General features: G+C 45.2%; 2 protein-coding genes across 2 annotated transcripts in view; one reads left to right on the plus strand and one right to left on the minus strand.

Annotated features, from left to right (window-relative positions):
* LOC136642116 (rap1 GTPase-activating protein 1-like) overlaps positions 1-5,658 on the plus strand; it is a 35,985-nt gene extending 30,327 nt beyond the window's left edge. Inside the window, exons 16-21 of the mRNA XM_066618349.1 lie at positions 417-523; positions 2,990-3,106; positions 3,384-3,510; positions 3,650-3,752; positions 5,404-5,489; positions 5,617-5,658. Of these exons, the coding sequence (XP_066474446.1) occupies positions 417-523; positions 2,990-3,106; positions 3,384-3,510; positions 3,650-3,752; positions 5,404-5,489; positions 5,617-5,640 (564 nt within the window). The 3' untranslated portion in view covers positions 5,641-5,658. The remainder of the gene's footprint in view (positions 1-416; positions 524-2,989; positions 3,107-3,383; positions 3,511-3,649; positions 3,753-5,403; positions 5,490-5,616) is intronic.
* Positions 5,659-11,094: 5,436 nt separating this feature from the next.
* Positions 11,095-25,708, minus strand: GSTK1 (glutathione S-transferase kappa 1). Its single transcript, XM_066618350.1, has 8 exons — positions 25,538-25,708; positions 22,461-22,542; positions 20,974-21,102; positions 19,382-19,482; positions 18,975-19,010; positions 15,765-15,881; positions 13,819-13,912; positions 11,095-12,591 (listed from the first exon to the last, which is right to left on the minus strand). The coding sequence occupies exons 1-8, from the start codon at positions 25,610-25,612 to the stop codon at positions 12,548-12,550; spliced, it is 678 nt and encodes a 225-aa protein (XP_066474447.1). The 5' UTR covers positions 25,613-25,708; the 3' UTR covers positions 11,095-12,547.
* Positions 25,709-26,691: the final 983 nt, after the last annotated feature.

Below are 26,691 nucleotides of genomic sequence, written 5' to 3' on the forward strand. Positions count from 1 at the left end.
CTCCTTAGATCTTCTAGGGCTCTGCAAACCTTTCTTTCTGTGTTTTCTCTTGCCTGAGTCTGTATTTTTTCCTTGTTTCAGTGCTACTGTCTCACTCCCATCCATACCTCTGAATTCTGTCTACTGCTCCTTCTAGTTCAGTCTTTCTCTAGTGTGTATTACTCTTTCTCTCTATTCCTCTTTCCCCCCTCCTTTCTTGGTTCATCCCATTCTGCCAACTTTGACAGCTCCCCCATCATGCTCATCTGGTACTTTATGAGACTCTGGACAGGCTAGATCTCTTGGCATTGGATAGCAAGGACCAAGTCAGCCATCTACCTTGTCTTCATCTTCCAGCTCTTGCTTTTGCTGTTTCCTTCCTTCCTTCCTTCTCCTCCTCCTCTCCTTTTTTTCCTACTGTCCTTTCCTCCCTCTAGTCCTTTGCCCTACCTGGGAGAAGCCCATCATCTCGCAGCCGAGGCAGCCGCTTCAGTGGGAGACGCAGTAGTGCCATTGGTATTGAGAACATCCAAGAGGAGAAGAGGTATGAACTGTGCAAGGGATGGGCGGGGCTAGATGAAGGTGGGGGGGTGCTGATGGCTCTGTCAGATGCATTAACTTGCTTATGTTAAAATGAGAGATCATTGGTGCTCCCAGTTAGAACTTGAAGTGAGATCATATTTTTAATCCAGTAGCCTCATCATCTGAGTCATGAGCTTAGCCCACTGTTGTGAGTCATGGGGCTCTGTTAGCTGTTTTTGTTTTCAAGAGCCCACAGAGAGACACTGTCTCCTCTGTGCTACCTGCTAGTGTCACAGAAATGGTGATTCACCCTTGATCACTGGCCCAGAATCTCTCTCCCTCTTTGTGTGTATCAACTGTTTTGAAATGTGTCACTGCTAGGATTCTTGGGGAGGTGTTGTGCAGTTTTTTCATTTCCATGATCAACTGTTTAAAGCTCTTGTCTGACATTTTTATGTATGTTCCAAGGTACATATTATGGGGTTCTCTGACTCAGCCAGCTCCTTTGTGTATTAAAACTAAAAAGAAAACAGAACAGTAACTTCAGAGAGGGGCTAGTATTGTGTGATTTTGTTCCAAACTTGGTAATCTGTAGGAAATGTGAAAAGATTTAGGAAAGCAGATCCAGAGGACCAGAACAAGACAGCACCAGGTGGAATATGTGAAAAGATGGGAGTCTGAATGGAGACATGCCATGAGACTTGGGGGAAGAATAGAGCTGTGCAGAGAGAATTGGAGGAAGATAAGATGATGACCTGTAAGAGAGGTGAAGGTAGTACAAATTAGGCATCAACCCCAGTAATATCCATGGCCATCTGTTTTCTGTCACTCTGGTCAAACAGATTTTGCAAAATAATAGTGGAACGTCTCTCCAAAATAATAGCGGATTGACTGAACATACAGTGGTAATGCTTTCACCTTTCTGGAGACAAAACAATGTTCTCTCTCCAGAACAAAGGATGTAAAAGTAGAAAGAAAGCAGAATGAACCATCTTAAATGGCAAAGGGATCTGGGGTTTTTGTGACAGGAGGAGGAAAACTGCATAGTTAATCTTAAGTCCAGAAATACGGGTGTAGAGGATTTGGTAGACCTTTCATTTTTGCACCTGATTAAAATAGAACTAATTGGTTTGATAAAGATATATTTAACAAAACAAAAAAAACTGCTGAGGGTGAAGCATGAAGCGCTAAGTGGAGCATAAAGACTGCAGCTGTGATCACACAAATAGAAGTAACTGAAGATTCTTGGTTACCTAGGCAGTAATGAAATTGTGGAAGTTGACTTTTTCATCTTTTACATTCCATCAACAAGCAGGAGACTGCAGACTTATTTTTATTTTAAAAGATGAATTGAATTTGGAGAAAAGTGAGGAACTTATAGTGAGGTATCTGTGGACACGACATGAGAGACACCGCAGTGTCTTAGCAGCTTTTATTTGTCTTTGACATGAATGGAGCCCCAGAGAGCTCTGAATTAGATGAGAGAAGCAGAAAGAAGGAAGGGATTTTAGCCCATGGAGAGTTGTTTTTCTGTTCAAAACTGTGCCTCTACATGTTTCCTCACTTCCTGCGCACTGGGCCAACCAGTCTTTGGGGCTTATTGATCTGGCAAATGACCTGTGGGGGTTGGGAAAAAGCCTAACCTCCCTCTCCCTCCATGCTGCTGCTCTAAACCAATTCAATCTCTGCACTGTCATAAAAACAAATGCTGTCAATAGATACTCAAGGTGTCCCTTGCTTCATGTCTCATTTTGACCTTGCACTGACAGTGGAGGCTATAAACCACAGTTGCAACTGCTCTACCTTCTGAACTTCACACTTAGTTTCAGTACTAAAAGATCCTTTTTCTTCTTGGAACCATGAAGACTAAAGTTTAAACCATATATGTTATCAAACCTGTGTCCTGTTTGAATGTGCATGGGGATAGAGAGAAACCTACCTTTTTCACACGAGTACAAAGCCTACATTTCTGGTTACGTCATACTTCTAACTAATTGAATGTGTTTGCCTTTCTTTGGCTTAACTGGAGAGTGCAAATTGACAGCTGAGAGATTTAAATGACCGACATTTAAAAATCCATGTCTCTGCCAGTCAGATTTCTTCTCCATACAGTACAGCTGATCACTTAACTCTACAGCTTAAATATATGAATCTCCTTTGACAGGATAGCCCATACTGAAATTAAAGTTTCCTGCAAGTCAAACGATAGAAGCTGCAGTGCTAGCTTAAGTGTAAGGAATAATTATTTTAAAATGTTGCTGTTTGCTACAAGAAAAGGACAACCAACCCTTGAAATCACTTTTCAAGCAGACTGGTGTAAAAACAGCATTCTCCCTTAACTTAAACTTTCAGAACGTCCATGTTGTTGTGCACTGCTTGGAAGAGTCTGCTGAAGAGTACTGCAGAGTGAGTGTACTGTGTTAGCTTTTTGAAATGATTTCTGGTCCTGGATAGTGAATTGTTTTTCTCTTCTCTCCCCCCCCTGCAGCAAAGACATCGCTGAAAGAATACAGAAGGTACCAGAGAGTCCAGGGCCTTTCTTTGACCTCAAATCGGATGGCTCTTCCAGCCCTAGCTCACCAGAATTCCCCAACAGGAAAAGCAAGTGAGTTGAGAACAAAAGAATCATTGTTTGGGTGAGAGGCCTGAGAAGGTTTCTGCATGGCATAGAAAAATTGTGGTTTGCTTCACCTTGCTGTTTATAGGGAACGTGTGGCGTGCAGTGGTCTCTAATGAATGAGCAGTTCTGGTTTCACTTTGACACTATGCTGGCATTTCTACTACGGGGAGGCTTTGTTGCAAGAGAATGTAAATTGTCTTGATGATCTCATGGCTCTTGAGGGTTACAAGGTTGATGATTGGGTCTCATGTTCCTTCAACAGGGTCCCCTCCAGTCAGACATCAGGATACTGTGTAATGCAACCTCTGTCCCGTTCCTCATCCAATGTGAGCAGCTGTTGTAGCGGAGTGAGAGAGAATGAAACGTCAGAGGAAGAGGAGAATGAGGTGGTCAGTGTGAGGTTTTTTTTTGGATGCCTTTCACTCAAGTAATCCTCTTGTCTCAAATGAGCAGATGCCGCGCTCCTGAAAGATCCCTCTTAACTTCCACTGATACAGGCCTCTTTGCCATTTCTCTTGACTTGTGCAGGAGTTGATGTGTTCCCTAGAGGGTCCCCAGAAGCAGGACTCTCTGGTGCAGAGTGCCTGGTTGGATGATAGTGTCTGTACACCCAGCAGTACCAGCTCACCAGGTAAAGACAGCAGGTGTTTTTGCATGTATTAGGTTGGATGTTAAGATTTTCCTTTTTTAAAATACTTTTTAGTTTTATTAAAAGCAAACACACACACAAAATTAAAAGGTAAAGACATTGCAAATTATGTGGCAAGTGCGGAGATCTCAAACTACTTGTCTTTGTTCTACTACAACAGGTTGGACTGTTAAGGTTGATTAATATGTTGCCATTCCTGATTCCCACAGACTGATAGTGCAGGAATGTTTGTGTTGCACATGGATTGAATCATATGGGAACATCCCATATTGATGGTCCTGGTGGAAGACAGGTGCTAAGATGGGAAAGACCCATGTGATCTGCCTATTTCCATAATAGAGACATTCCCATGATTTCTGATGCATTGTGGGAGCCAGTCATGTTGGGAAATTATACTGCAGTGGTGATGTCCTAATTGATCCAGAATCAATTTTGGGAGTTTTTATCATCTGGACCATTGAGTTACTTGGCACTGTAGTTCTGTTACTAGGAGGAGATGGCTAATTTTCATGATTCTGAGACCCAAAATGGTTAAGGTAATAAATAAAATACAGCAGCACTTGAGGACAGAACTGTAAGGCATGAAAGACATGTCAAAGGAGAGCTCTGCAGACCAAGTTCCATCATCCCTCTTTCCATTGTGGCCAACTTTGTGCCCTGCCGATGGGTGTGTTGAGTCATAAAGGCAGCAACCCTTTCCTGCTATCACTTCCCAGCAGTTTGTAATTCAGACATATTCAAAAGTAGTACAAAAGGTGTTCCTCTGAACCTGGAGGTTCCATATAGCCGTTGCAACTTGTGGCCATTGATGTATTAAGTTGGCATCCTTCAGTCTCAGAAGACTATGGTATTGCGCTCTGAATGGTGGTTCTGGAACAGAGTGTCCTCTCCAGTGCGCGAAGCCTGGGTAATGTATTATTGATGTATTAATCCTCTTCTAAAACCACCAAAGCAAGTGGCCACCACCCCCTCTTGAAGCACTGTGAACTTGCTTCATAACTTCATAAATCAGGTATACTGTGGGGAAGGACTTTCACTTGCCTTAAAAATATTGCCTTTCAGTAACTCAGCTTTAACATTAGGAAAGGATGAAAAGCATTTATTTATCCACGTCTTCTGCACAATCCTAACTTATAAACTTGTACTCCTTTATCAGCAATAACTGCTATACATCAGTATCGTGTTATGTTTGAGGCAGACGTTTTAGATATAGCAGGAAAACTCAGTCGTCTTATAAGAATCCAAAATGAAAGCCCACCAGTGCAGTGCTTGGTGCCTTAGTATTCATTCAAGTCCACTTACGTGCAGGTGCCCTAGACAAGACATTTTTCAGCGCCCACCCCACACATTTAAATTAAAGGAGAGGCACCTGAAACTTTAAAATGAGGACAACAATTTATCAGAATCTTCAGAGTTTCCTTCAAAAATGGAAACAGGGTAGCAGTTTATCAAGGGCAGATACCAGAATGTGTTGGGTGAGTTGGGATCCTTGGAGCATATATAGTTGGCAGGTAATTGTAACTGAATATCATCATTGGGAACAGCCTGGGGGGGGGGGTGTGATTAAATGGATGCTCCTTCTCCTGGATTTAACCCTTCTCCCTTTTTTATTTTTACACTTGGCTCTTTTCAGTAACTCGGCTGCTCCCTTCCAGCAGTGCTGCAGGTTCCATGGAGAAGGGGAAAGGTGGCAAAGTGGATGCTCAGCGCTACAGTCCAGTATGTGCCATTGTTTTGCTTTCTTCGTGACATTGAAGGCAGGGGGATGACTCATGGGTCTTCATGCCCAGGAAACCAGGGGAAAGGGAAATAATTTTAAAGAAACTGCCACTTCCTTATTCCACAGGCCTCCATTTTGTGCTGTGTGTGACGTCATCGCTGGAGGGGTATCTCAGTGCATGCTGGTAATGCACAGGTAATTCGCTCCCTAGGGGCCCTCTGTGCCCTAGGGTAAGGGAATTAAGGGCATGTGGGTAAAAGGCGATGGAAAAAAGGGGCTCTCTTTGCTGCTCCTACACACCCCAGTGGGAAAAGGGGGGATTTAAGCTATCGATTCTGTATTCTTCTTGGCCTCACAGCACTTCCCAAGCCTTGTTGCATGACCACCTTGCTGCACAAGCAATGTGGGCCGTTTCCCCCCAAATCTACCACTCTGTTTCCCACCCCAACACCATTTCCTTACAGACTCTCCTCCACACCTTTAGCAGGCTCTGTGAGCCTCCTGACTAACTTCCTCCAAATCCTCTGTTCCCCACAGTGCCCTTTCCCCCTCCGTCTCCCTGTGTGCTGTGGCTGTGCTGGTTTGCTGAATCATCTCTCTGCTCACCGGCTAGTTCTGTGTGTGCGCGTATCTGTGCTGCTTTCTGCCTCTTGTCATTAGTGGGATGTGCACCCTTTGTTAGTTTCACTGTTTTTCATATGGGGGGGGGGGGATGAGGCTCCCAAGACTCTGAAGGCTTCTGAATGGTCTGCAGCTTTTTCTGGAATTCATTTCCCAGATGACACACTTCTTGCCATTGAAATAGTGCCTGATCTGACACACTATTTTTGCTTGGCTTTGTTTGCCCAGAAACAAGCAAAATTCCTTTGTTGCCAGGCTGTTGTGCCACCTCCATAGGGCAGAAAGCACACTATATCTGACTGTGCGTGGGCACTGCATCACAGCTGTTTGAAGACCATAGGAGGTGCCCTGTGCCTAGTTTCACTTAATTCCACTGTGTTCATTCCAAAATCCTCCCTCTTCTCTCCTACATCCTGCCCTGAACATCAAAAGGCTGATTCATATACAGTTTAATTCAGACATGGCAGAAGCAATCCAAGTTGAAGTAGTTGTGACTTTAAACATATCTTTGGCCCTGTATTGTTTTGGGGTGAGATGTATTTAGTGGTCAGTAGCAACTATGGGAGCTGTTGATCTGGATTCGGCCAAAACGTGGGGGCTCAGATTAAACTCTTTTCCTTCACTGTGGTTCCAAGCAGGGAGCCCTTCAGCTGCTATTACTTATGTGCACACACACACACACACAGTCTGAAAGGATTGACTGATTACTCCTGATTTGTGTATTTGTAAAAATACATGCGTTAAATAAGATGTGGTTAAACAATTGACCAAATCACCTCAATTGAGTGTGTGAATGGATCTCCCTCTGCATCTCCCTTTTATACTCCATCTCTCCTTCACATTGTGGGAGCCCAAGGCAGCTAACAAAAATATATAAAATGCCATGATGTACTTCCTTGCTTTTTCTCCTCCCTACAATGTCACTGTCTCCTTCTGCAGTACTGAAGGGCACCCCCTCCAGTGAGATGAGAGTTGTAGAGAGCCTTGCATGGAAGTCCTGTGGAAGGTAGTTTCTTTGATCTTGGCCAGTAAGCCCACCACATTCTCCACAGATCACTTGCCCACATATGTCTATGTTAGTTATTTGTAGCCCTAATAAAGAATTTGCTTTTAAAGCTTCCCCACATGAGACTCTTACTCACGGCAGGTCAGTGACTATTTACAAGCCTGGGTTCTTTATGGAAGCTGTTAACCAGCTGCTGTGCCATCTGGTGTAATATCGCTGTTCTTCAATCCTGTTTTGCACTTGCCATTCATTAGCATTCCTGCCTGGGACTGCCTGTCTTGGGTAATCAACCAAAGACTGGGACTCTTGTTCCTTCAAGAGTCACTGATAGTGCTGAGAATAGACTGGTGACATGGATGTTATTAGTTTTCCTTCTTGTGTTTGTAGGATTTGCTGCCAAAATGAGACCTTGCAGCAACTCCTCACCCTGAGGTTCAGAGGAGATAAAGCTGGAGTCCCAGAAACATCTGACCTGGCCATTCCGCTTCGTCCAGTGACAATTGTACCACAAGCAGTAAGGAAACCAACCACAAAGTCAAGCGTGGCGTTTGCTCATCCATATGCATCATTCCAGTTCAGCAGTCTCAGGAGGAGCCTCCCATCTGCCATTGCTTCAGAAGCAAAAAGGAAAGGAGGGAATCTTCTGTTTTTGTTCTTACTGCTCAAATTCAATATCCAAGATCCTATATAGAAGGACTCTTGTATCCCACAAAGCCTTCTCAAGAAGGCTGCATTTGTATGCCAAATCATTCTAAAAGCTACAGGCCCCACCACTTTAGTGAATACCTTCTTACTTCAAGGATTATAGTACACCTGGTTTGTAAGGAGGCTTCTTTAGATGAGTGATGCAATGTGCAACATAAGTAAGAAAGGCACAGTGTGCCAAAATGTACATATGTGTGATAGTAGAAGGGGATGTGCATTCATGTTGTCATTCATGGGACTTTCCAGATCTTTGTTAGGGATTTTACTATACAACCTCTCCCTCCCACTTTCCTATAAATGTCTGTGCCATTAAGAAGCAAGAACCTGTCAATGTGAATCTATGACCCTTGCTCCATGCTTGTTGTGTCTGTGGTGTCTTGGGCTTGCAATAAAAAGACTACTGTGACCAATACAGTCTGAAAATTGTGGGGTTTTGCTTTTGCTGAGATTTCTCAAATGTTTGTGATTTCTCAAATGTTTCAAATGGAATCTTTTAGCTATATTATGTGTTTTGGATCACATGATTTTTAAGTGTGGTCTTGCCTTTTTCTAGTAAAGATGTGCTTCAAAACACATGATCTGAAATGAGACTGTAGAATGATTTTTTCAATTCCTGTTTGCACAAGAAGCACTCAATAACAGTGCCATGGCCAAGCTACTGACCAACATTCAAGCATTCACCAAGCCCAGAAGAAATCAGTTCAGGAACTTGACACAAGATCAAGAATTCCTCATTGCAATGTCCCAAACATAGCTTCTAAGAGTGTAACTGCACAAGACCGTTTCAAGCCTGCATCATAACACATGCAATGATTTTAGTTCTGGTTGCTTGCATGTTACCGTGTGTTGCAATTCTATAAACTTTGCTGGATAAGTCACTTGTTGCTGTCAGGACTGCTAAGTGGGTGAAATTTGCCATTCACACACGAATAACAGATGTGTCAAATTTCATGTGACCTCGCATCCCAGGCAATCCAAAATTCAGGATGAAAGACCAATGAATATCTTTAGTGCAAGTAGCTTTCCAAGCTACTTGGTTGGCATTTCTCTTTGACACTGGATTGTTGCATGAGATTGGTAGCTTTGGTGGTGTTCGGAATACTGAGTCATAGAAGGCATTCAAAAATAAACGAAACCAAGACTCAGTGAAAGACTACAACTGAGTTTGAAGAAAGCAAGCATCAAACAGCTCTCCTTCCAACCACTTGCTCTGGTTTAGAAGTAGATTGGGATTTGGTAATCTTTGGTTTAAAACAGTCAGAACAAACTTCAGTCTGTTACGTGCAACAGAGTAGCTGCTGAGCTGCACATTTATTTATTTATTTATTCATTCATTCATTCATTCGATTTATATTCCGCCTTTCTCCCCGAAGGGCACCCAAAGCGGCTAACGATCAGGTTAAAATAACAACACATTGTTATTTGTATCAACAAGTGCATCCATCAAGTTCAGCAATACCCTTTGGAGCACTGATCCCAGACCACAGCTGCTCCAGCTGCATATGCAGATCTAGCTTCCACATGCATCTTACATGTTGTTGAATGGAGTCAAGAAATTACTTCTCAGAATATGAGGGACAAGATTTCTTGAGAGAGGGATATGATAATTGCATACAAACAAGTCAACTACAGCAATTTGTTTTGAAGTTGTTCTGTGAACAATAGACTAACAGAAATAGAAGCCTATTGAAATCTGATTGGCAGAGTTAATAGATCAGGACCATTTATGCAGAGATTTAGCAGAGTGGTCATAGACAGATTTAAATAAGAATGCAAGTTGTATAGCTTAGGAAGTTCATGTTTTAAAAGTCATAACACTCTGATCTGATGAAGGTTTGGCAGATCATTAGATACTTTTATGTAGCAGCCTTGCAATGTGGGTGACTGAAGGGGCACACAACCGCGTAGGGGGATCCTCCTGGGGAAGCAGGGGTGGCAGGCCTTTTCTCAATCCGATCCCATTTTAGCTTGTCAGATGCAAAACTGCACCCCAGCTTCTTCCTGTATTACAAGCATACTAGCGCTGTGTTATCCTATATCAAAGACCTAACTTGCAGCACATTTGCTGAAAAGGGTAGCACCATAGTGCTACACCCTTTTGATTGTAGCCTCCTGTCTCTACAGACTGTGTTTCGCACTGGCGAAGCCTCTACCGTATGGGGTGAGCCGTTCAAAAAAGTTTCAACTGGAGGCTACGATATACTATCTGCATTGAGCACTGCAATAAAGAAACCAGCTTTCAAAGGCATGTTCTTCCCGAGTAACTCTGATTGACAATGAGAGAGCAATACTTTAAATAAAGCTAAGACACTCAGTACAAGTGCAGCCTATTTATCCACGGGTTTTTATCTGCAGATTTGTCTCAATGAGAATGGGGTGGGGGTACTAAAAGCCACACACACCTTTGCCTTCTTTGCCCTGTGCTGTCCTCTCACTCCGTCTCCAGGCAGCCCAAAACATTGCAAAAGGCCCAGGCAGGGAAATAGCCCTGGAGCCCTGGAAGAGGCTCCCCTTGCAAAGGAACAGTAACATTCCTGGAGCCCCTGAGCCAGCCGAGGCTGAAGAGGGGAAGGGGGGACCAAAATCCTCTGTAGCCAGAACAGGTACAGTAAGGTGGAGCTCCTATACTCACTCACTCACTCACTCACACACACACACACACACACACACGGGCAGGTGCCGTAGCAACACGGGATTGCTTTAAAAAAAACCCTTAGTGTTTGCTGAGCCTTGGAGAGACAGGTGAGGATGAGCAGAGAGCCGGACTACAAGTCCCAGAATGCTCTGGGGCAGAGGAGTTTCCATGATGGAGGTGGCCAGGGAGGGCTGCAGGAGCAGCAGCAGCGAAGAGGAGGAGGAGAACCTTCAGTGCTGTTGGGAGGCTGCCTGGGACATAGAGGATGAGGCTTCCCAAGCAAGCTCAGGATCTCACCTGTGAAAGGGGAAGGAGGGGAGGGGATTGATAACAGCTGCCTTAGCTTCCTTCCATCCGGAAGTGTCAGGCTGCAGGCTGTATCTGCGTAACTCTATGGGATTTAGCACAACTTAGCAGTTGCTGGGGCTTTCGCAGCCAGCCGGCTTATTGCCTTGCCAGCCCTGCAAGAAATTCTAATACAGACCTGCCTTTTTCCACCATTATTCAATTTTTTTTCAAGTACCCCCAAAGGTTGGAAACCACTGATCTAAATAAAATATTTCTCAATCACCTTTTTAAAAGCTGGTAAACTGAGTAGGACCCACTAGACTGTCATTTTAAAAAGTGGGTCTAGGTGCTAAAAAGTTTGGAAACCACTGTTCTAGATGAATTGTACCAAGGTATTTATGAAGCATTTATAGGAATCAATCAAAGTCTACCATATGGGGGAGGTTAAATGCGCCTTTTATACAGCTTGTGCAGATGGGAAACTCCAGTGTAGCTTAAAAATCAAAAGGCACTTTTCTATACTTGAGAGCAATACAACTTTAATGTTACAGAAGAGCAGTAAGGATATTGGTAGTTTCAAGGCCAAGGGAGAAGGCACAAAGATGCTAGCCACCTGAGCCTTCAAGAAAAAATCACCACCCCCTTTTTTTTAATATACCTGAATGCTACTTCACCACAGGAAAGTTCTTGCTTGCCAATTCAATAGTGCATTAAACTGAAGTGTTTCATGCAGCCCTTCAATGTTTAAGGGAGAATTACTCACCCATCGCCTCTTAGTCAGATTAACTCATAGCCCAAAACCTTGCTGATCCAGAGGAAGCAACAGCTAATTTGCACCTTACTTTCTTTTGCTTATGTCTCCCCCCACCCCAGTGGCAGGGTCTTTTCAAATAAACAGGCCACAGTGCAGTACATCTGTAGCCATTTTTTGCAACAGATTAAATCAGCAGTTTCCTAAAGTCCTACTCTGAGACAGTAATAAGTCTTTGTGGGGGTGGGGGAATGACAGCAGCATGATTCCTAGGATAGTGCTGGGGCCAGAGGAGAGTTGTCTGTACTCACAATAGCAAGTGTTGATGTCCCAAGGGTGTGGGAAGCATAGATACTTTTGCAGGGTCCCCCAAGCCTGTGAACAACAAGAAAATGCACATTTTCACTGTTTTCAGGCTTGGGAAGCCCTGCGGAGGTGTCCATGGGGCTCCCCACACCTGAAGGACACCAGCGCTTGTATTGCTAGTACAGAAAAAACCCCTCTGGCCCTGGCAGCGATGCGATCCTGTGGATTACGTAACTGCCATTCCCTTGCACCACCCTATAAGGGGCCAGAGAGGAATGCTTCCCTGGCTGGTCATAACCCAGCAGTTTGGGAACCACTGGATTAAATATATTCCCTGAACATGACACTTGCTGCTGCAGATCTCTGAGCTGATGGCTTGCACCTAATATTGCTCATACAACTACAACTAATAGAAAACTATATGGAAATCATGTATGTTTTAAAGTTACCTTCTCTCCAAAAGCAAATCCACTAATCTAGCACGTAATGAGCCACACTATGAGACTGAAATCACAGGTCAACGGCACATTAGGTATACTCTAGTGTATAATTGGCAGGCATGACTGCAAGAGGTAATCATTCTGCTTTCTGCATTGTCAAGATTTTTGCTGGTGTGTTGTTGTTGCCTTATGCTACTCAATTCCAGACTGAAGAGATGCCTGTGTTGAGCTTGCAGAGGCTGATAAAGAAATGCTCCAAACAACTTGTTATTTAGATGTCCCATTGCTCCTCAGACTTGTCACATTTAGAGGTTAGGAGATGCGGGGACTGGTCCCAACCATTTTTCTCCTGTGAAACAAATTTGTACATGAGAACTAATCAGATTCAGGTGACAGAAAAGGCCGTGACCAGCAACAATTTAAATCTAGATGTGATCCTATGCCAGTAATGGAGAAATAGGCTTTAATTTTGCCCACCACTATTCTTCATGTGTTACAAAATTAATGCAGCTTACAGTCATTACAAGTGCCCTGGATTTTCAGGTGGGCCACTTCTTAGGAAATTAGGTGCAGTTCAGAGGCCTAGATCACCCTGTAGCTAGACTGTACCACTTCAGAGTATAGGTGCAAATGCACATTGGTACATTCTTCTTGGTACAAACATTCCCTCTCCCAACAGGTGATAGGGGAGTATTTAGGGAGTCTGGAAGGTCTCTGTCTGCCACTGCCCTCAAGGTGGGAAAAAGTCAGGTAGAGAAAGGTCACCTTCCCAGCCTTTCTCCCTGATCTGCCAAGGAGTCCCCAAACCTGGGGGATCCCCGCATGTACAAAGAAACCATCAATGGTGAGGGCTGAGCAGTCTGGGAAAAGGCAACAACTTGAAGTTTGAGGAACTGAAACCAAATAAACAAGAGTGATTTAAAGAAGAGATTATTAAAAGACTGAACAAACAATGCAAAATAAGAGAAACAGGAAGGAATGCAAATGATCAAACACACAAGACAGAGTTCAAAACCAAAACAAGAAAGATTTGGTAAAATTAGCACTGAGCTGAAGAGACTAAGAGAAAACAAAATCCCTTAGTGCAGATTGCTAGATATTTTCCTACCTTTAACTAGTCATGCTGCCCAAGAGAATTCTGTCCAGGGGGGCAGGTAAGCCTTTCATTAATGCTCAGGCCGGTGCATCATATGATGAACAAGAGGCCAATGACCAAGACGAGCTCTATGCATGCCCTTAAAAAAAAACTAGGTTTGCCAATATCACAGAGTTAGGCAATTGGAGGATGGAGGGTCACCTGGAGGCTGCCATCCCACCCCTTTACCTCAGGTAGTGGAAAAATGTTTTTCTCTGAACAAATAGCATGTGGGGGAGAAGATAAGGAGGTAATCTGGCTTGGGACCACAGTAGGGGTTAAGGCAATGCCCCTCTACTCCCATATCAAGCCCTGGCATGTGTGCCATTTACAGATGGAAAAAAAAATAGCAAGGAGGTCAGGATAAACTCACACTGAGCTTGGTTCTCATTTCAAAGGCTGCCAAGTTATAGAAGGCAATACCATTAAATACACACTCACCCAAAAAGTCTCCCAGCAGTTCTATACGATCTGAGCCAAAGAAAAGCTGCGTCTGGTCACCTACATGGGCAACAAATGATGGCAGCCCAAATACCTGAATGGAGATATAAAGAGATGTTACACATCACAGGCCCTGATCCAGATTCTGCTAGAAATGTACAAAGAAGAATCCTAAGTGTTCCAATGTGCAAGTTGGCTTTTTGTGTCTAGTTTTTACACATTTAGTGGTTGCCCGACACAGCTTATTCAAGCTACCAGGGGAGATCTAGCTGAATGGGTGGGGAAGGTAGTCAATACATCCTTAATAGAAGGTGTACTGCCAACTATCTTGAAAGTGGCAGTTATAAGCCCCGTCCTGAATAAACTCTCCCTCAATCCAACTATGCTGGAAAATTTCAGTATCTAACCTTCACATTTTGGACAAGATTATCAAGCGAGTGTTGGTATCTCGGTTCTAGAGAACTTTGGATGAAGTTGATTATCTGAATCCCTTTCAAGGCTGGCTTTAAGCCAAGTTTTGGGATGGAAACAGCCCTGGTCACCTTGGTAGATGACCTGCATCGAGCACTGGACAGGGAGAGTGCTACCCTTCTGGTCCTTCTTAAAAACATTTCTATGTCACCTATCTTTGAAGGGAGGAGTTTAATATGTTCTGTATTTTTAATACATTTTATAAATTATATATATTTTAATACACCCAACTTGGGTACCCTTTCGGGGAGAAAGGTGGGATATAAACAGAGGTGGGAGAAAACAGTTTTATTTTTTCACAGTTTCAGTATTTTCCCAAAAGTTAGAAGTGCAGAAAGTGGTTCTATGTGCTTTTATTCAAATTATTAATGTACAAAAGTGTATAGGTAGGTGATATAGGTGGTATAGTGCCAGCAGATTGCAGCCACAGTCATTACCCGTGCAACCCCAATTAAATAATAAGTAAAAACCAAACAAAACAGCTGGGGTTTTTTTTGCATTTTTTTTCTACAAACACCAAAGTGCAAAAAGTGGTGTTAGGTGTTTTTATTTCATTATTACCATTTCCTCCCATCTCTATTAATTAATTAATTAATTAATTAATTAATTAATTAATTAATTAATTAATTAATTAATTAATTAATTGAAATTTTATGTGCTGCAGTTCTTACTGAAGAAAGACCAAGTATGAAACCTTTTCAAAAGTAAGAACTCTGTACATCTATTGCTCCCAAAGCTTGGGTGGAGGAAGCATGCCGTTAAGACACCCCTATTCAGTCAGAATGCCTAAAAGCACCTTTAAAGAGGTCAGAAAGCCTTGCTGTTCTTTAGGACTAAGAGAGCAAGAAGCAGAAAGGCAGCTGGGGCCCCCTGGTGTACATCCCAAAGCAAAACAGCCAGTTTGCTTATCGTATGGCTGGCAAGAATATCACCTGGTAAGCAGAGGCTGTCTGAGCAGCTGATGCTGCTGTGGCATTTAGCCAGCATCTTGCCACTACAAAGTTTACTGAGGTGTTGGGAGCAAGGGAAGGGAATCCTGTACGTGCTTGCTAAGCAGTCACTCATTTCTGCTCACCACTAATTTTTTGTTGCATTAAACAGCATCTTGCATCTGCAAATAAGCCATCACAGACAGAATTGACATACAATTCCACATCAACTTACGGCCAAACTACCAGTAATGTTATGTAGTTATGTGTATATATAGCTTGTATAAGTGTATAGCTTGGCACTGAAATTTTTTTCATTTTTTTTCTAGTTAACAGCTCCATGGGAGCTCCAATCAAGACGTAGGTTTAGTGCTGAGCTTTAGATTGGCTGTCAGTCAATCTAGTTGCTAAGAACGGTGTTAAAGATTTTGGGTAATGAAATGCTCTGGAGTCCACATTACTGACTCAGCTGGAGTAAGGCCCGGAATGAAAGATGTATAGCAATTCTCAAAGCCTGCCCTGAAGGGACACTGGTTTCTCACTCACCCCATATTTCATTGCTTCATCTGTTACTTCTCTCAGACGATTCTTCACCTCAGCTGAGGTGCTCATTTCCAGAAGCTTCTGGGCTTGGTCCAAGGGTAACCCTGCTTTCCCTGCAGCCTGAACAGAAAAAAAAAATACGTAGCAAATTTAATAGCAGTTCTGGTCAAGGTTATGTGGATAATACTTTAGGAGGCCTTCACAACTGAAAGGGATTTACTTCAGCTGGGATATTTTCAAAGTGGAGCACAGCAAAGAAATAAGCTTATTTTGCAAGAGTGCTAAAATATAAACTTGACTAAATAGAACTGGCAAGCAGGTGCAAAAGGCAGGGAGGAGAAGTGGTGACTGCCGTCCAGCCAAGAACACATGGCATGACTTATTTGTATATTGGCAATATTAATCTATCCCGTATTCTTTGTGTTCGAGAAGCTGTCACGTCTGACAACAGACACTCCATTTTTCCCCAAAGTCAAAGAGTGAAAGAGATCTGGAATGCAAGAGAAGGGTGGGGGTGCAGAACATTCACCGTTCAATGTGTGCATGTTTGGAGATGTAAAAATGCTAAGCTTGGTACACTGCATTCTCTTTACATATTAAGAATACAGGTCCAGCCTTGTTATACACGGATTTTTTATACACGGATTTGACTCAACACGAATGGCCCCTGCAAATGAGAAGGAATGTGCTGATCCCTGGAGAAGGCAAAAAATGCATCCCTTTAAAATCAGTTTAAAAAAACTGAACAGTCCTTTAACAATAGCCTCCTTAATGAGAGAGAGGAACGGCTGCTGGCTGGCAATCCATCAATCCTTCTCTCTCCAGGCTACCCCTCCCTTCCCCCTGAGCACAAAGAAAGGTAATCACTCTGCATTGGTGAAGGGAGGAACTGAGTGAAGCGCCTTCCTAAGTGCTTGGAGGAGGACTGATTGATGGATTGTCCTCTTAATGATTCTTATTTTACATCACAAAGGTCAGCAAGGCTGTTTTTAAATCACAAGGGATTTAAATTGCAAGGGAACTTTGTTTTTTTAATGGATTTGCTTTAGTGCATTTTTTTGGCCATCCACATGAGTTTTGAGAAGGGAACCCATGCAAATAAAGAGGCTCAACCTGTATTTATATACAGGCAGCCCTCGAGTAACACAGTCTTAATGTACATCCTTTCAAAATAGTGAAATTTGCAATTTAATACCTGAAGTCTAATTTATGCTGGCAACTTTCACTATAATGCAGTCTATTGGCCGCCAATTAATAAGCAAGCCCAACAGACACTTGCAGCATCCTGTGGTAGTGGGAGTTTCTTCTAAAGGCAGAAGATAAAGAGAGAGAAAATGCACTTGCAGAGCTGCCGCTTACCACTTTCTCAGTTTCCTTTCCTGCCTCTTTTTTTCCTCATTGCTTGCCCAGCCATTGACATCAGTAGCCACACCCACTCCCAGAAGCCCCCCCTCCTCAACCCTCCCTCTGTGCCATTTTGGTCAAGCAGAAGTCACCATGAGTGTTCCATGACTTTTCCTCTAACCCAGAGGTTCTTAAACTGGGGCATTGTGACACCCTGCCTCTGCCCCCTTAAGGGGTGGTATAATGGCAGTAAGCAGCAACAGAGTTGCACCACTGCCAGGGAACAGTGGCAGACCCAAGGGGCAGGGGGTGCAAATGCCCTGGGTGCCAGGAATTTAGGTGCTGGGGCAGCAGCACTGCGAGCTGCCCCCTGCCACCAGCTTTTTAAGAGGTAGGGAACTGTGTTGAGAGTGGCTGCAGGAGCAGAGCCACTGGCAGCACAGTTCTGCATGGATCTGAAGGCTACCCTCTTCTCCCCCCTTTTCTTTTAAGAGGAGGAGGACAGCCCTCCAACCAGTGATGAACCGTGCCTAGAGTAGCTGCACTCCTGCAGCCATTCTAGGTGTGGTTCGGAACCATGTCTGAGGGTTGCCATCCTCTCATCCCCTTCAAAGAAGGAATCCCTTCAGAATGGCTAGAAGTGGCGCAAACGGCTCCTTTGGAGCCTGGGACCTCCCCCTCCCCCCAATTCTTTCAAAGGGGGAACAGAGGAGGCAGTGAGCCGGAGGTAATTACTGTGATGATGATGCCACTGCAGTTACTTCTGGGTCGGGGCAGTGGGTGGAATAGTGGTCCCTGGCGCAAAAACCGCCAGGACAACCACTGCCAGGGAAAAGGGCTTTTTTTCTTATTGTGGGTCATGTTGGTCCTCTGTTACACTGGTACAGGGAGCCTGTGGACCCCTCGACCATGCTCCCCGTGCCTCAGAACACTGGAAAAATGTGACCCACTTCTGGGTGGCAATGGCAAAACTGGCAGTGGGTCACAATCACAGTTTTTCAGTGTTCTGAGGTGCGGGGTGCATGGTAGAGGGGTGCGTGGGCTCCCTGCACCACCACCACCCCCAGAGGGCCAGCATGACCCACTGTAAGTAAGAAAAAATACCCCTTTTCCCAGCAGCAGCATGATCATGGCAGATGTGTTGCTGCACTGGCCCCCCCCCCGCAAAGATTTATGAGATCTTTACCCACCCTAACCTAAACCAGTTACACTGCTATAATAGTTTTAATTAACACGTTTTTAATAGACACATATGCAACCCCCACATAAATCAAGAGCTGCCTGTGCTGCTTTTCGACACAATGTAATTCACAAAGTGGCCTTCTGTTTAAAAAAAAAAAAATCAATGGTTCACATTCTAAAAAAAGATGCAAAGGACACAAGCAACAGTGGCCATGCTGGGGTGAAGAGGGACAGTTGCTGTCCTCCTGCTAAATATAATAAGAGGACATTAGTTTAAAGGTGCCTCTCTGCCCAGTTAGCAAGGATATGAAACTGCTTGAAACAGACCTCTGTTCCATCTAGGTTGGTGGTGGCTGACTGGTGGTGAATCTCCAAGAGGTCACGCTGAGGGACTCAACCTAGACCTCCCTCATACAAAGCATGTGCTCCACCACTGAGCTACTATCAAAGTTCTCAAGACTTTGGAATCATATAATGTCAACTATAGAAGACCCATTAGCAAGAGATTCTGAATGCTCATGCACAGACCATGCTCCTTTGATTTTAGGACCACGCTCCCAGTCCAAACTGCTATCCCAACGGCAGAGCTAACCACTCAGCAATCTACTCAACCTAAGCCATCATATGTCAAAAGCCAAAGAACAGGCACACTGCAGAAACCATAGCAGGGGAGGAGGAGAAACTTACTGCCAATATACTCTCTGGTTGGGTAATATCTTCATCCTGGAGAGAAGAGAAGGCAACTAAAATTATAAACATTCAGACAACAAAGAGAGTTGAAAGTTTAAATGTATCTACCCAGATAGGTTGAAAAGATTTTTAAAAAGAACAAACAAAACATTTCCAAGGAAAAGGAATATGTTTCGGTCACCAAAATGGGGGGGAGGGGGATATCAAATATGCAAGATATTAATTGCTGAAATTACCTCAGATGAGGGGGCAGGTAGAGGCGAAAAAGTGAGTATTGCCTGAAATTCTTGATGTCCATGAAGAGAGGGAGATCATTTCAACTCTCCTGCCTAAGCTCCAGGAAGAAATTAAGGGCAAGGCAACGTCTGGAGTTATGCATGAGGCAAGACTTTGTGAACACTCACCCGGGACCAAATGCGCATCCAGAGTTCTCTAGACAGAGGCTCCAAAAATTGCGGTTGTGTTAAATCCACAGCTGTGAGAAAACGCATAGCAGACAAACTGCCTGTATTCGGAAGAAACAAGGCACATGAAAAGCATTAGAGAATCTGCAGTCATGCAGACAGAGAACCCCACTCCCTTGGAAGCTGTCGTCAAGAGGCCAACCTCAGCGAGAGCTTGTGTGAAGCTTTTCCACAGAGTAGTTCATCAGAAATGTATAACACGATGTCAGCAATGCACATGGCAGTGTGCAGAGTTTCACAAAGAAAAGACAACAGTTCTAGCACCATAGCTTCTTGGATATGGGGAAGACAACAGCCCTCGAGCCTAGCAAAAAGAGTTCTCTATCCAAGCAGTAGGTTCTAGTTTGGACCAAGAGGTTCTTGCAGATGCTCTTCCAGATGTGAATTTTGTGCAGAGGCAGAAACAGGGTGCTGCTTCACACATCCGAAGTAGAATTGCATTTCTGCTTCCACACTTTTCACTGCTTCTGTGCTTTTTAAGCATTACAGTGAGCCCACAGCATCCGCAGTCTTGGAATCCGTGCATTCCAGCAACCACAGATGGCCTCCCAGAACACGGTCAGAACACCTCCCAGGCGTGACCAGAAGGTGCAGGGAGGCTAATAGAGAGGGCCGTGGGCCCAGACCAACCCCTTGAGGGCCCAGCACAACATCCAAGGAAGTAATTGTGGCACAGCAACCCTGCCCAACCAGGATTCCAGCACCCACAGATTTTGGTATCAGTGGGAGGGGGGGGGAGGTTGTGTTTCCTGGAACCAATCACCCATTGATACTGAGGGCCCACTGTATTTTCCATCCATATTAGTAGGTGTTTTTCTAGTTCCTAGCTGCAAGTGAGCACCCAGTTGGACTCTAGGTATGTAAATCAGAAGACGAGCTCTTTCCTAAATTATCAGACAAAGGACCTCCTCCTTTTACCGCCTCTGTTCTTTCCGCCACTCCTTCCGGTCATTTCCTTGAAAATCTGGAGCACTAATAAAATCAAGGTGCCAGCAGAATACTACATTATGGAAACTGGAAGGTTTTAATTGCCCATTCACCGCAAATGGTGGACAACAAACCAGAAATGCTGAATGAGAAAAGGGTGCGCACTCATGAGGAAATGCTGAGATGTGGCTAGGGGGATCAGCAAACACACCACCAGTGATTACAGCAAAGCTCTGCCTCTCAGAAGCCCCGAAAAACCACCTCACCAGCACTTTCAAGCACCCGTACTTTGTGGCTGATGTGCTGTTGTACCATTCCAAAATTCAGTAATGGATTTTAATAAATGTGAAGACTTAAAGTATGGGTGAAGAATGGAAGAATGGACAATATTACATAAGCAAGCTGCAAAACAGCATTTCTCCAGAACTAACACCACCTCCCCTTCCTGGAAGGGCACCATCTTTCTGGTTCAAGCTTTAAAGTCCCTGCTATTTGCTTCACAAAATTAAGAGCCGAGACCTACACCTTCTCCTTCTTTTCACTAAAATAGTAAACTGCTTTTCAAAAGAGGAGGTTGCCTCCACCAAGCACTCTCTTTTCCTTACCTTTTTTTATAATAGTGTCAAAGAAATCCTTTGGGATTCGAGCTGGCACTTGATAGTATTTTGCCATCCGCATGATGTCCGTCATCATGTACTCTCCTTTCTTGGGCAACATTGCAGGAGGCTTGTTACCTATTACAAAGAATGCACGTTACATGAGAAGATATCAGACATAGGCTACATCCCATCACCTCTCGTTACCTCCAGCATGACCAAGATGACCACCATCCTTGTTCTCACCCACCCAAATGTGGAAAACCAAGCCACAGGGCAGTCATGCTTTTTGTGGAGAATTCAAAATTGTGGCAATCTCTCCTAATTTACTCCCCTGTTCTTGAGGACTGTCAAGAGAATGGTTTTGTTTTACTTTAATGGTGTTAATCAAGATCAGCCTTCACAGCAAAGTCAAAGGACACAGTTAATTGAAAATGCAGTAAACCAGTGGTTCTCACACTTTTTAGAATGAGAATCTGTCAGGACCCACCAGAAGCAATGTCATGACCGGAAGTGACATCATCAAGCAGGAACACTTTAAACAATCCTACCAACACTTACCCAGGAGTAAGTCCCATTTAATATCAGTGTTAAAAATATACATAGTAGCTGTTAAAAGTACAGGTTGAGCCTCATTATTCGCATGAGTTCCATTCCAAGCACTCAGGTGGATGGCAAAAAATGAACTATAGCAAATCAATTTAAAAAACAAAGTTTCTTTGCTCTGGTAATTTAAAAACAGCCTTGCTGACCTTTGTGATGTAAGATAAGAGTTATTTAGAGGACAATCCAACAATCAGTCTCTCTTAAATTGCTTAGAAAGGCTTCACTCAGACCCCTCCCTTCACCAATGCAAAGTGATCACCTATCTTTCACATGCTCATGGGAAAGGGAGGGATCACCTAGAAAGAGAAGCATTGATGAATTGTCAGCCAGCTGCTCTCTCTCTCTCATTAACAAGGCTATTGTTAAAGGACTGTTCAGTTTTTTTAACTGATTTTTAAGGGGTGCATTTTTCCCCTTCTCCAGGGATCAGCACATTCCTTTTCATTTGCAGGGGCCATTCCTGTTGAGTCAATCTGTGTATAAATAGGCTGGACCTGTACAGGTCTGTAACATTTCCCCAAATGCACTAACATGCCATGGTTAATATTGAAATGAAAGGGATCCACCTGAAGTTGACTCACGACCCACAGTTTGAGAAACAATGCAGTAAACCATACAACGGAAATATTTTTGGGGGAAGATGCTAAATTTCCAGGTCTTGATGACTTAGAAACTGACACCACTCTTTTTCCCAGCATCAGATTTCATCCAAGAAAATAAACAAGAAAGAAGGTGAATATGAAGTGCTCCACCCATCTCTGGTCCACACTGAACTGAAGCAGAGATTTAAAGACGATTCCAAAGTGGAATCCTTTGGAAAACTGTTGGGTACACTCATCGTGAATGTGCTCAACCTCTGGCTGAATCCATTTGTCCTAGTGATCACCTACCGGTCCCCCCCATGATGCCTCCAAGAAAAACAGGACGAAAATGCAGCTCAATATTCCAGATATGGCGGTACCGGCTGAGACACTGCAGTGAAAAGAAAAGATTTGTTATCAACAACCACCTCAGACTCATAAGCAGAGAAATGTGGAGCTGGGAATGAGGGCACAGAAGGCAACTTTTGCAAGGCAGACTTCAAAAGGCCATCTGAGTTAGCCTAAGACAGTAAAAAAACATGTCATGGACACGTGCAGCACAATCAGATAATACATTTTAGACACTGATATTTATATAATAGTTATATTCTATTTAAAGGGCCAGAGCAGCGATTCTTAAACCTTTCAGTCTCTGGAGCCATGTACAGGGTTTTGGGGAGCCCTGCTGGCGCATGTGCAGTCTCAGGGAGCCCTGGATTGCTGGTGCTTGCCTGGAGTGGCAGAGCACCAAGCAGATGGCAGCCACTAATAGTGTGCTCATGGAGCCCCTGCAGGTGTCTCAGGGAGTCCCGGGGCTCCTACGAGCACACTTTGAGAAACACTGGACTAGAGGTCACTTGTGATGTAGACAGTCAGTTTCTCTATTAAAAATATCAGAGCCCACAATAAATTAAGCTTTAAAATATCAATTTTCTATTTTTTTTTTTAAGACAAAAATCTAGAGGGCAGAGTTCTGTCAAACAAAAATCCTTCAAGGTCCACTTATTCAAGTGGGAGAGATTTAAACACAGGCTGGTCTCATCCACTATAATCAATGGAATAGGATTGTTCTCAACTTGGTTTAATCATGAACAAACAAAATTACTGTCAAAATTACGCATAACAAGACTTGCTTTTGTAATCTAAAATACCTGTGTTATACATAGTGAGGGGCTGTATCTTAGTGGAGGAGGATCCGTTTTGTATAGAGAAAGTTTCCAATTCGATCCCCTTCATATTCCGGTAAGGCAGAGAAAAATTCCTGTCTGAAATCTTGGAAAGCTGCTTACTAGTCAACCAATGCCAACAATATTGAGCCAGAAGGACAATATAAAGACAGTTTCTTATGCTCCTCTTTTTGCTGTCACAGCAACACGGGTCCTGTTCATAGACACCCCACTATTTAGATCAGTGTTTCTCAAACTGTGGGTCAGGACCCTCTAGGTGAGTCATGAGCCAATTTCAGGTGGGTCATCATTCATTTCAATATTTTACTTTTAATCTATTAGACTTGATGCTATCATGGCATGTGACTGCATTTGGGGAAATGTTTCAGACCTGTACTTTTAACAAGCTACTTTTTATAATCTTGTGAGGCCTCCCTGTGGGGAGAGGGGAGGGGACTGGCCCGCGCGGCCTTTCCAAGGGGGACCTCCTTGTGGAGATCTCAGACTAGTTCACCAGAAGAAAGGGGAGGTTTTGTCACCTGGCTTCCCCTCTTTGGGTTGGCAGCATTTGCCAGAGTCAGGACCAGGGGCTGCGGTCAGCAGATCCTTCTGCCTACTCTCCCAACTGCCTTGTCATCCGTGGCCTCCAGGTTTATGTAGGGCAGGCCCCTCTCCTTTCCTCACAGGGATGGTACAAAAAGGGTGTGTTTCAGGGACTGCCCTCCCCTGGGACTACCACAACTCCTCCCCTTCCTCTCTCTGTCTCCCTCCCACCTCCTCTCACCTGGAGCTGCCAGGATTGTTCCTGAGATGGCTGGGGAGGCTGTTGCCTCTGCTCTGCTCTGGTCTCTGCCTTTGGGGGGTGGGCTGGCCCTGCCCACCTGGGTCCTGTAGCTCTGCAGACGACATTGGGAGGTCCAGCCATGGGCTCCCAATGTCATAGCCAGGTGCCCTGCCCTGCACGGCAGGTCCCCAAGACAGGGGAGGGGTGGCTGCCCAGCAGCCTAATGGCCTGTGTTCTGTCTCCCCCCTCCCTCCTCCAAGGTGGAGGGGGGAAGCGGGGGGGGGTCGGTGCGCAATGTTCCTCCGCTGCGCTTTGCCACCCACAGGAGTGTCCAGGCAGCGTATGGGGAGGTGGCCCCATGTGCCACCGGCTTCCTCCCTGATCCTCTGGCCCAGAAGTCTTCTCCCTGGATAAGTTGGGGACCCGTGGGAAGACGGGAACCTCGATTATTCTTTTAACAATTATAGTAAATGGGACTAACTCCTGGGTAAGTGTAGGTAGGTTTGCTTAATCTTACTTGATGGTGTCACTTCTGGTCATGACATCATTTCCAATGGGTCCTGACAGACTCTCATTCTAAAAAGTGTAGAACGTATCCAGTACTGTACTAGATACAATTCCTTGCAGGCCTACAATCTGGGCAAGTTACAATCAGCAGTTACTCAATAGTTTTAGCTGGAACAACCAGGTGAAAGTTGAGAGGCAGAGACCAATGTCTCTCTGGGGATTGGCTACTTGCATCCTCTGATCTTTGACTCCAGAAGCATTCGCAAAGGGCATCACAGCAACAAGAAGCTCATGGCATCCAAGGAGCTGGTGTGTGTCTTTCACAAAGGGCACTACTGAACAAGGGTGACAGCCACGCCAGTTATTGGGGGGGGGGGCTAAGAGCACCATGCCCTGGAAGAAGCATAGCAAATGCTGCTCTCCTTACCTGGTGGTGCATCAATCAGGCTCTCCTCCTCCCTAAATTGGAAGAGTTGGCAGAGTGGAAGAAGAAATATGGAGGAGAGGACAGTGACTACTGCACACTTCCTTCCCTTTTGCTCCATTCCTGTCTCGCTTTCCCAAGGCAGGAAGAGAAAGGGGTGCAGTGGGCAGGCAGAGGTGGGCACCATCTGGCAGTCGGTGGCTCAGTGGAGGGTGCCCACCTCCGTCTGTTCCCCCTGAGCTGCAGCAGTGGCTCCGCCCCCTTAGCTCGTGGCTGGGTCACCCCAGGAGGAGGACTGTCGTGCTCTGCCAAGTGGGACCCCGACCTGCGGCAGGCATTTCTGGTCAGCTGCAACCGTGGGGGGGAGTCCGTGGGGCTCGGCTGCAAGTGCCGTCCTCTGCAGCCCTGGCCAGGGGCCCCACCGGGGACTGACTCTGGGGCCAGCTGTGCAGCTGCTGCTCTTGGCGGGGGCAGTGGCCAGACCCACAGACCCCCCGCGCCTGACCTCGAAGCCCAGCCAGGAGTAGGGAGACACCACGTCGTAGAAACACTCCACCAGCTTCTTGCCTGCCGCAGCCATCGCGCTCGCGGGGAGGCTTGCGCTCCAGAGTAGAGCCGCCGTCGGATCAGAGCCAGAGCAGGAGGCACCTTCAGCCTGCCCCTTCCCGGACCGCGTCAGCCGGCAGGAAGGGGGCGCAGACCGGCTCTCCGCCGCCACCTCGCGGCGCCTCCGGGCCTGGGAGCGCGTCTTGCAGCCGCTCTGCGCACGCCTCGTGCCTTGAGCACTGGAGCGCCTTGTCAGGCTGCCCCAGCTGAAAGCAGCTGCTCTGTGCAGACGTGGCTTGGGCTGAACGGGCCAGCGAGCGAGCAAGCAAGAGTCACTCCGTGCTGTGAAAGGACCATCTCCCAAAGGGTACGGAGTGGACATATGCTGGAGAACCACGATGGGCTGCAGCTCCCTGGCAGCTTCTGTTTTCATGCGGCATGTTGCACACCAAGCAAGACTTCCATATATAGATCAGTGTTCCTCAATATTCGTCCCTTTGTACCACTTCACATGCTGGTCCACCTATTGGAAGTGCTCCCAGAAGTGACAGGAGATTATGTCATCTCCAGTTACTTCTGGATTGGGAGGCTCCAGGCACAATGGAACAAACACCGGTAGGAGGCTCCGGGCAGACAGGACCGAAGGGCTTTTTGGAGTGTGTGAGCAGTGCATGCGGCAGCTCCACCTGCCAAGCCAGGCCTCTAACTGCTTCTTGTTGCATTGCATTGCTGGTCTCGCTGCCAGGCGACTGGGGTCTGGAGGCAGCGCCTCTGAGAGGAGTTTTAGCAGGGGGTACAAAGTTTTCTTTGGGGCCCCTTCCCAAAGAGAGATGGAGTGAAACAGAGTGTGGGGTGGCAAAGGGAGTGGGCAGAATGGGGGCAACACAGACAGGGGGAAAGTGGTAAAAGCCAGAATAGTCTTTAGAGCCCAGGTCTACCAGTCTTCCCAATGCAGAACTCAGGTCTACCTGCCTGCCTGGCGTTGGCAGCTAGATGCGGTAATACAAAAAACCAAACACACTCCTAAGTCTCTCTAAGATCTTTCAAATATAGAAAATCATTGCAAGAGATTAGCATCATTGTATCATTGCATCATTGACTTCTGTAGCAGCT

The sequence above is a fragment of the Tiliqua scincoides genome, chromosome 2, assembly GCF_035046505.1.
Source record: "Tiliqua scincoides isolate rTilSci1 chromosome 2, rTilSci1.hap2, whole genome shotgun sequence".
NCBI lineage: Eukaryota > Metazoa > Chordata > Lepidosauria > Squamata > Scincidae > Tiliqua > Tiliqua scincoides.

What these genes read in the sequence shown, in the direction of transcription:
- GSTK1 (XM_066618350.1), bottom strand. Translation starts at nt 25,612, where the DNA reads ATGGCTGCGGCAGGCAAGAAGCTGGTGGAGTGTTTCTACGACGTGGTG. An exon ending in TGACACTATTATAAAAAAAG is followed by an intron (nt 19,483 to 20,973) that starts GTAAGGAAAAGA and finishes TTCCGAATACAG; the next exon opens with GCAGTTTGTCTGCTATGCGT. An exon ending in AACCAGAGAGTATATTGGCA is followed by an intron (nt 15,882 to 18,974) that starts GTAAGTTTCTCC and finishes TTTTCTGTTCAG; the next exon opens with GCTGCAGGGAAAGCAGGGTT.